This window comes from Sander vitreus, chromosome 12, assembly GCF_031162955.1.
Source record: "Sander vitreus isolate 19-12246 chromosome 12, sanVit1, whole genome shotgun sequence".
NCBI classification, from domain to species: domain Eukaryota; kingdom Metazoa; phylum Chordata; class Actinopteri; order Perciformes; family Percidae; genus Sander; species Sander vitreus.
Genome location: NC_135866.1, coordinates 25,628,940 through 25,639,134, shown reverse-complemented (window position 1 = coordinate 25,639,134; position 10,195 = coordinate 25,628,940). Strand labels below are relative to the sequence as shown.

The 10,195-nt window shown below is 41.6% G+C and overlaps 1 protein-coding gene across 4 annotated transcripts; it reads left to right on the top strand.

Moving 5' to 3' along the window:
• The first annotated feature begins 104 nt into the window (after positions 1-104).
• Positions 105-10,174, top strand: dars2 (aspartyl-tRNA synthetase 2, mitochondrial). 4 transcript variants are annotated; one of them, XM_078264836.1, is made up of 18 exons: positions 105-302; positions 426-627; positions 1,245-1,344; positions 2,228-2,294; positions 2,535-2,636; positions 2,895-2,990; positions 3,103-3,226; positions 4,142-4,188; positions 4,415-4,521; positions 4,887-4,956; positions 5,494-5,673; positions 6,625-6,732; positions 6,933-6,995; positions 7,107-7,259; positions 7,411-7,629; positions 7,871-7,981; positions 8,075-8,150; positions 8,690-10,174. In XM_078264836.1, the coding sequence occupies exons 2-18, from the start codon at positions 453-455 to the stop codon at positions 8,890-8,892; spliced, it is 2,001 nt and encodes a 666-aa protein (XP_078120962.1). In that variant the 5' UTR covers positions 105-302; positions 426-452; the 3' UTR covers positions 8,893-10,174. The 4 variants fall into 4 exon arrangements, with proteins under 4 accessions (XP_078120962.1, XP_078120961.1, XP_078120959.1 ...); XM_078264835.1 differs by having other exon boundaries at positions 402-627; positions 8,690-10,173; XM_078264833.1 differs by having other exon boundaries at positions 397-627; positions 8,690-10,173.
• The last annotated feature ends 21 nt before the right edge of the window (positions 10,175-10,195 follow it).

Here is a 10,195-nt window from a genome sequence, read left to right as displayed (position 1 = left end):
ACCCTGTGCTACAAGCTTTTTATTCTCGTCTTTCATCAGCAGAGGGCGCTGCCGATTTAAATCGATTATGTAGCTGACTGACTGTTTCGGTCTAAAGATATCATTACGTCACATCCGTTTACATATCCTCGACTCCTGCATTAATACATCCATGACATATATGGATTAGCATTGAGCTAACAGAAAAGACCATCCACATGAGCAGAGAGTCGTGACAGCAGCTCAGGACGAGCGAAAATGCGGAACCAGGACCAAATGAAGTGACAGCGGAGGTTTCTCTCCAGCCCCAAACATCCTGACCGGTCAGTAAAGTCAAGTCCTCGGTGTGAGCACTCTTGTTGAATTGTTGAATTTGTCATTACGTCAAGAGCCTCTTTATAACAGTCTTTCTTATAGAGTAGCTCCCATGCGCTTCATTCAAACAGCAAGGACTGGACAGCTCGATATAGAAGATGGCAACAAAAAGCAGATATTTGCTGCAGAGAGTGTTCAGTGGACTCAGAAATCCCGCTGTTTGGTACCAGAGCTCAGCCTCGACCTCAAGTCAAGGACGCCTGCTGTGGAAACCTCAACTCAGACAGCTGAGCTGCTCACACACACTCTGCAAGGCTCATCCTCCAAGCACAGGTACTCTGGAAGTGATTGATTGTTTTATTGATAGGTTATTGTTTATTGGCTGTAGATGATGGTATTGCCTTTGGACAGTGACTCCCATTAGGGTCCATGTAGTCTCGCTGTGCCAGACCTTCCTTTACCACGCTGTGGAGGGTCCATGTGAACACATTATATATGAGGAGTGGTATTTAGTTAGCCCAAAACTCATAGAAAAGATGGATTTATTTAAGGCTTTTTTTAAAACATAGTTTTTAGTTTACTTTTTCACATTATTCACAAATGATACTTATAAAGTATATTATAAAGATATCAAAAGTCAATATTCCACCCCACCCTCACCTCCCTCAACCAACACAAATACAGAACAAGAAATACCACCAATAAGCAAAAACAAAACAAAAACACACTTGGTTGGAATATGTAGAACGTGCAATGCCCAAAAACTCATCTATTTGTTTTAGCCTTACAAAAATAGTCCATTTATAGTATATACAAACGTCTTAGTTGACAGTAGAGCTGCAAAGATTAATCGATTTAAAGTTATTTGTCAACTATTAAATGAGTCATCACATGATCACAACAATTCCAGTTATCGTCCAGCCATAATCTTTATTTGGTTTATTTTCCAGGTCCCAGCAGTCTGTCATTCAGGAGTCACACCTGTGGAGAACTGAGATCTGATCATGTGGGAGAGAAAGTCACTCTGTGTGGCTGGGTCCAATACCTCAGGTATTACTCTGTTACTGCTGTTTACACACTGACATGTACAATGATCAGAAGAAGTATTTAAAGGTATGTTAGACATTGCCTTTAGAGTGTTGGGTTTAAAAAAAAAAATTGGATATTCAGATCGACCTTCACTTGAATGATCTGACATCGATTCATAAAATCCTGAGACCAATCTTTGAAGAGGCTCTTAATTTTAAAGATAAACTCAATATATTGGTATCAAATTGGAAACTAAATGATCAGGAATGCTAAATAACGCTCCAAAGTTAGGCAAAATTTTGGCGAGGGGAAAAACAGTCATGGCCATTTTCACAGATGTATGACTTTAGGTATACCATCTCTGAAAGCACTTGTACAACTCACTCTCTCAATTCTTAACATCAACATTCATATTTTTAATAATGCACCAGGTTAGATGGTTCCTTGTACAATTAACAGTTTTAGCTCTCTGAGAATCTTTCATATCCCAGCAAAATTGGTATTATAACTGAAATATCCCTAATCAAATCAATATTTAATTACATTGAATTGATACCTTGTGAATCGGAATGTGATTTTGATTCAGTGGCGATACTCAGGTGGCTCCACATAGCAATGACAAGTAATAGTCAGTCCGTGTTTTCTTCGATGCTCACTCACTGCTGTGTAGGACACATTTTGTATATGTCACTATTAGATTTTAATTCTACACTTCCTGTGAGCTCTTTTGATTTCCCTCTTCATACCTAACTGCACAATTCTGTGACGAAGCGAAAATGTGTACTTGCATTTATGTTACAACCTGATAGTTGCGTTTTGAGAAGCAGGGCTCCAGCACTACCCAGCAGAGTTGGTTGTTTTGCTCTCTTGGTCCCACACAAAGTAACCTTTCTGCCTCCAACAGGCAAGACCTGTTTGTCATCATGCGAGATTTCAGCGGCTTGACACAAGTTCTAATCCCTCAGGAAGAAGTAAGGATGAAAACAATACATATACCACAATACAGTGTATGTTATTACTAATACAGCAGATAACAAAGATAAGAATGAAAAGACAAGAATAATACACATATATTAATAATAATGGAAAACTATTTGCAGCACATAGAAGAGGAATTTACTAAAGTAAAGGAAATGAAGGGCTTCTTATTGTTTGGATTAATGGTAAACTGCAACAGTTGTGTTTTAATTGAAACGTTTCTGTGTTTTAAGTCTGCGGGTAATTTGAAAGCAGCGCTGTGTGATCTCACAACCGAGTCTGTCGTCAAGGTTACAGGAACAGTCAGGCGACGACCAGCGGGGCAGGAGAACAAGGTTTGTGTATGTTTATGTGTAACAACTTGTAACAAACTTTTCAGTGAACATCTTTAATGATATCAAGAATTTAGTCATTGAATTGCTAAAATATAATGTAAAGTTTCAACTTATCGTCTGCCGAAAAGGAAAGCAGAATTGTCAGGGTTTTTGAGAGACTTTCTCTGAACTTTGGGGGTTAGCAAAGCAAATATTTGAAGTAGTCATTTGTTATTTGGAGTGCTCCATCGTCTCTTTCTGCTGTGCCCATACCGACAGGGCATGCCAACAGGAGAAATAGAAATCCTGGCTGAGAGCGTGGAGGTTTTCAACGTGTGCCAGAAGTTGCCTTTTGAAATTAAAGACTTTGTCAAAGTAAGTAACTATTTTATATATATGTTCAAGCAAGTAATACTGTATGACTTATTGTTGTTATTAATTGTGAATAATTGTGATTTCTTTTTTTTTCTTTTTTTTAAATGTACAGAAATCAGAGTCTTTGCGGATGCAGTATCGCTACCTGGACCTGAGGTCCTCTCAGATGCAGAAGAACCTCAGACTGAGATCTCAGCTGGTGATGAAGATGAGGGAATACCTGTGTAATGTGCACGGTAAGGAGAGCCAGATTCATTTTCTCTGACTGGTGATTTTCTTAACGGACAAATCCGGCACAAAATGAACCTAGGGGTTAATAACACGTGTACCGAGTCGACCGTTCTCTGGGATATGTTTTCATGCTAATCGAATGTGAGCAGTTTCATCGCAAACCGCTAATTAGCTTATAACGCTAGTCGTCGGGGCAGAGGGTAAAGTAAAAAGAAATCTCTATTTCTATACCACTGACAAGGCTCAAAATAGCACCACACTTCCACGGTAGCATAATGAGGGTCCCTACATGTAAACCGAAGCATTGAGAACTTTGTAAGTGTACAGACAGTTTATTAAAAAGATAGTTTAGAAAGACAATACTTTTCGCGTATACAGGCTGGCGCCATCTTGGGAAAACAGTCACGACCAGTCGAACGATGAACGCCGTGCAACCAGTAACCGGGAACATGGCTCAAGCACGGCGTTCGTCGGCACGGCGATTTCCTTTTACTTTACCCTTGCCCCGACGACTAGCGTTATAAGCTAATTAGCGGTTTGCGATAAAACTGCACACATTCGATTAGCATGAAAACATATCCCAGAGAACGGTCGACTCGGTACACGTGTGTAATTAACCCCTAGGTTCATTTTGTGCTGGATTTGTCCTTTAAACTAGGAAAACACTTTGACAGGTTGTCCATCCATCATCGAACCATCACGCACAGACTGACCAATAGATTCACACTTCCAAGCACACTGCCCCTGTCGAGTGTTATTTTGACCTGTCTGTCGTCGGACTTTAGTGAAGTTAGAAGACGCGGAGGAAAACCATGCAAACACTACACCAAAAGTACAGAATAGTAGAATCCATGTCCTCATTCCCTTGCTAAAGCATGACCTAACTCAACTGTTTCTAACTGTTTTTTTCTCATTCGTAGGTTTTGTGGACGTGGAAACTCCGACCTTGTTTAAAAGAACACCAGGGGTAAGAAGATCCCTTTTTTTACTATTTAAAGATTTCAGCTACACGGAATCAATGTCACTTACTTAACAGTTCTCAGCCAAACGAACATTCAAAGAAGAAGAATTTGTCTCCGAGTTGCTGCATTATCAATTTGAGAAAAAGATAGCTTCTCTAAACTTTAGGGAAATGATATAGTCTGTGCTTCCCTCAGACATGATCCCCAGATGTTCATTCTTTTGTGTTTCAGGGAGCCAAAGAGTTTGTGGTTCCGTCCAGAGAGCCGGGCCGCTTTTACTCTCTGCCCCAGAGTCCACAGCAGTTTAAACAGCTCCTAATGGTGGCTGGCATAGACAGGTGGGTGCAGGCCTGAGCAGAGGAAAACTACATGATTAACAAATAAAGTGGAGTATAAAGTCCAATATTTCCCTCTTAAATGTAGTGGAGTATAAAGTCCAGTATTTCCCTCTTAAATGTAGTGGAGTATAAAGTCCAGTATTTCCCTCTTAAATGTAGTGGAATATAAAGTCCAATATTTCCCACCCTGTAGTGGAGTACAGTAGAAGTATAAAGTGTCATGAAATGGAAATACGTAATAAGTAAATGTACTTATACCTGTAGTGTTACCTGAGAATAATGTACAATAAATGGTCACTAACCAAGAGCTAACTAATATAATGCATAATGTTACTTGCCTTTGTTCATCGCCGTCACTGTGGCAGGTACTTCCAGATGGCCCGGTGCTACCGAGATGAAGGCTCCAAACCTGACCGGCAGCCTGAGTTCACCCAGGTAACATGGAGGTGGAACGGGAAAAGGGCAAAATGAACTCACACACAGCTGATCGTTTTATGTTGTTAGTGGTGGGTATTGGAGCTGAACTATTCAAATCTGGTCTAGACCACTTTTCCGATCAGTGAAATTAGGTAAACATTTGTTCTCATACCGGGAGTCACACCTGGGTGAAAACCAGGAGTCCTAACCGCTAGACCAAATGGGAATAGATCAAAGGAACTTAGCCTCTCTCTCTTTGTCTCTTCTGCACTAACATACTGTAGGTCATTTTATCAGTTTAAATTTTACTCTCCAGTATTCATTTCCAAAAACACTTTACCTCATTCATCACATTTCTGTGCACTAGTGAGCCAGTACTGGGGTGTACATGGTTTCTTGTTCCTTTGGTCTAGGTGCTGAATATTATTTAAATTGTCCTGGTTTTAATTTGGTTCCCCTTTGTACTTGGTGCTGGTGTTGACTTGGACTTAACTAGTTGGTTTACAGTCCTGGTCTGTATTCTCTGAATGGTTGTCCTCTCATTGTCTCTCCCAGGTAGACATAGAAATGTCTTTTGTGGACCAGGCCGGTATCATGTCCCTGGTGGAGGGTTTGTTACAGTACTCCTGGCCTGCAGAGAACGGTCCTATTAAGGTTCCTTTCCAAACCATGACCTATGAAGAGGCCATGAGGGACTACGGTGTGGACAAGCCTGACACCAGATTCAGTATGAAGGTGGGGGATTCTAGGAAAATGAAAATGAGTCAAGCCCAAAGATAGCTGGCTAACCCGCTATTCTCACGTAATGATAGAGGCCTAGTGGTTTTATAATGGCATATTTTCTGCTTGTTTTAAACTTTTATAAACCAATCGTTTTTTATGTAGCATACTATAATTGTGCAGCTGCCCTTAAGTCACCTCTAATTATTTCACAAGCCAATTTTGGAGATAATCTAAGAGGATTTTCACATTGACTAAAAACAAAAAATAATTGCTGTTAAAGGAACACGCCGTCTTATTGGGACAGTAGCTTATTCACCGTATCCCATATATATATATATATATATATATATATATATATATTTTTCAGAAGGCGAAGCACTGTTACTTGGGCGGAGTGATTAGTGCCTGAAAAGCACCGTTGTTACTCTCTGCTCCTCACCACGGGGCTTCTCAGGTGCTGCGAGCAAATCACTCCGCCCAAGTAGCAGAAGTTGCAGTGCTTCACCTTCTGAGAATATAGTTCCCAGTTTATATACAGTTAGAAGATGGCTGTGTCTCATGTGACCTTGTTATTTGTACACGCTGTGACTATACAAATTACAACATGTAAATAGGAAAATGTTGGCGTTATTTTGTCACTTATTGGGAGCAGTAGGCTAGTTGGAGCCGGTTACCTCTAGGATCTGTGCTAAGCTAGGCTAGCGGTGGGTGCGTCAGACAGAGTTACGACACGCATGACGATGAGAAGGGTATGTATGGACTTATCTAACTCTGGGGGATACGGTGAATAAGCTAAAGTCCCAACAATAAGTCGCCGTGTTCCTTTTAAAGGCAGAAAATTCTCTTCTGGTTGTTATCATCTGATGTTCAGGAGGAGGTGAATATGTCTTTGGGACCTGCAGTGTGTATGGCTGTGTCTCTGTCTGAATCCCTGTCTTTCTTCTTATCTGTCTGTCTGTCCAGCTGGTCGACCTCAGTCAGGTTTTCTTATCCACAGAAATTGAGTTCCTCCGAACAGCTCTCAGCCAACCAGGAGGCTCCGTTCAGGCTATCTGTGTCCCCAGTGGAGCGGTAAGAAATCCGTCACAACATACTGTACATACACATTGGGAAGTACAATGCAATATTAATGAAAACAAAAAAAGCTTCTAAATGTCAAACAGAACTATGTTTGTAAGTAACAGGTTTGCTGATATCTGCAAGCTTGCCATTGTTGACCCGTCACAGCGGCCTGTCTCAAATGATCTTCTCTGTCTTGTGTTTGACTACAGAAACTAATTGCTGGGAAAGATTTGGAAGAACTGAAACAAATGGCTAAGACTCAGTTCAGCCAAGTAGGTTTGTTTTTCTACTTTTTCCTCTTACCTTACTATTTTATGTGAAGTCACCCTTTCATGTTATCTCAGGTGCAGTGTTATTGTATCCAGTCTTATTTTTTCCCCAAGGAGCTCAGTGTGCTGCTGGTCAAAGCAGACGGGACATTGAAGTCTCCTCTAAAGAAGCTGCTGTCTGTCTCAGTCACCGATGAGCTGCTGCAGAGGACTGGAGCCAAACCAGGAGACCTGCTGCTGATGGCAGCTGGTTCCCTCCACACTGTGGTAAGGGTTAGGTACATTTTTATATAAGATTGATGAAGGGGGAAAGATATAACTGAATAGAATGTGCATATATGTTAATAGCTCTTCTCTTGTCTCTCCATCCTACCTTTCCTCTCTCCTGTGTCTCGCTACACCCCTGCTCCGCTCTCAGCGCCCGTTGCTGGGTAATCTTCGTCTGCAGTGTGCAGAGCTCCTGGAGTCTCGTGGCGTTTCAATCCGCGACCCCTCAGCCTTCCACTTCCTGTGGGTTGTGGACTTCCCTCTGTTTTTGGCCAAAGAAGATGAGCCGGAGCAGCTGGAGTCAGCCCATCATCCATTTACTGCTCCACTGCCAGAGGACACACAGCTACTCTACACAGAGCCACAGAAGGTAGAGCCACTCAAAATCTGACGAATGTTAGTGTCTTTTTGTATTCATTACATCAAAGTATATGTAGTCCTGTATTGTCAGACCTTTCTCCACAGCGCTGTGGAGTAAGGGCTGGCAACTCACTCGAGCGGAAGGTGAGGGGCAAAGCCTGACCTCACACACCGGATTTCAGGCTTTATCCTGGAAATGTACTTCCGTTGATCCAGACTAAAGCTCATCGGTTGCACTCTGTCATTCTCAGGTACGTGGTCAGCACTATGACCTGGTGTTAAATGGCTGTGAGATTGGAGGAGGCTCCATCCGCATCCACAAGGCCTCAGAACAGCTTCATGTGCTAGAGAGTATCCTCAAGGTGAGTCATTGTGTATCTTGAAAGTGTTAAGCCCATCTTTTTGGAATTGGGTTGAATACATAACTGGTCATAACTGATATGTGTCTGCTGCAGGAGGACCCCAGTCTTCTCTCTCACCTGCTGGAGGCTCTGGACTCAGGAGCGCCACCACATGGAGGCATTGCTTTGGGTAATGTTAACTCTGCACTTTACCACAGCAAGCTTGAGCGATCACCGAGCTAGTTTAGCACAGTAAAGAAAGATATATATAAAAGTAAATGTTTACACATTTGATTTAAATTTTTATAATTAGGATGCTCACTCTAGCAAATAAACCCAGGATCATATGCTTACAGTCTAGGTCTATGAAACAATCACTGTTTTCAGTCAGGAACCGCAGATTGGTTGATCGTAGAAAGGCTGAGAATCAAAGAGCTAGTTATTTGATTCAAAATGACTTTGACATGATGTTGTTTCTCTGTTAACTGGCTAATTATGGTAGCAGTTGTTGAGCTTCCAAGTTTAAGTCAGGGGGCGTGTGACATCCCATGTGGATGGGATGCGACTTAGTTATGGAAAATTGGAATTTGACATCAGGGTTTAAGAGGCAGTGTTGCATTGAGCAGATACAGTGAATTATATATGTAATAAAATGCCCAATTCAAAAACTAAAAGGTGACAATGGTTATATACTCATTAAGTCGTCTTATCACTCCTCCTCCTTTCTAGGTTTGGACCGGCTGGTCTCCATTATGGTCGGGGCTCCCAGCATCCGTGACGTCATTGCCTTCCCCAAGTCGTTCCGGGGTCACGACCTTATGAGCTGCGCCCCTGACTTGGTATCTGATGAGGAGCTGAAGTCTTACCACATCTCTGTCAAATGGCCAGCAGAGCGAGGAGGAGGAGGAGGAGGAGGGCAAGAGGGGAAGTGAAGAGGGGAAAAAGGAAGAGATAAAGAGAAATCCGAGGAAGAAATGATGCCTTGCCAGATCTCTGGAACCTACACATCAGAGGAAACAGCGTGGGGACAAGGAGGCAAGGAGACAGAAATGAGCAGACAACCAGCAGGCGGTGTAGAGCAGCGCTTCTGAAACTTTTTAAAGGACCCCTAAACTGACACAAATTAGACCACGGACACCCATTGGATAAGATTTTGTCCCAGGGTCCTCGCCTGATTTTTGCTTTTTAGATGTTTTATTACAGAAAGTATGAAACCCACGTCCAAAATAATCATACATTCTGTTATAGTGTTACTTATAGATTTATTTTTAGTAAAAATAAATGATTCCCCTTTTTGCTAGGGGCCCCTCGAACCCCCTCAGGTCCCCCACTTTGAGAACCGCTGGTGTAGAGACTGTTAGCCTATCAAGACCTCTGCCAGCTGGCTGGCAGATATGAGGAAGACTGAAAATGAGGAGGAGAGGATGCTGTGGCTGCATCTGAGTACTGTTCCTTTTAAAATGGAAGAGAAAAGGGAATTGGACCTGCCACAGCATACATTGTGGAAATGTAAAACACTGACGGGTTCAACAAAGAAGAAAAGCTTATTACCAAGTCTCACTGATAATAATGTACAACACTGATTAGTTGGTTTATAGATTCTCTGTTATGATGGTGGTTTCCTCTCAGACCAACGCCTCATATAATCATTCTTTAACAACAGAAACTTTGTGAATTATCAACAATTCCCTCAATTCAAGGACTTAAGCTCTGCTGACTCTAAAGAGCTGCTTATTTGGAATTAGTTTGTGTCACGTGATGGTTTAAATGTTTCAGAGCACATTCCACCTTGGTAAGAATAAAACTCTGAACAACCACGTCAAAGCTGTAATTATATTGTATAATCCACAGTCCTTGCTCTGTGTAAAAACACATTCTAATTTTCAGATGAAGCTAATATGAGGAGTTTAAGTTGGCCAAATCAAGTGGGTATTCCAAAGTTAGTCTTTTTATTGCAAGAGGCAGGTAATGTGGGGCAGTTCCTGGAGCTCTACTAATCGTACTCATGTGACGTTATAAAAGTCATATTTTTGCAGGTGCAAATATCCTCTGTTTTAAGTTTTGTATAGTCAGTTTGGTTCATCGCCTTATTGTCCAACAATAAATTGTTACTGTAGTAAGGCAGCTAAAAGAAAATCAGTCTGACTTTTGGACTTGCACTTGGGACAGAATACAGTAAAACAAATAAACTGCAATAACTAACAGTATGGATGAATGAGATAAAGTTGACGTTCA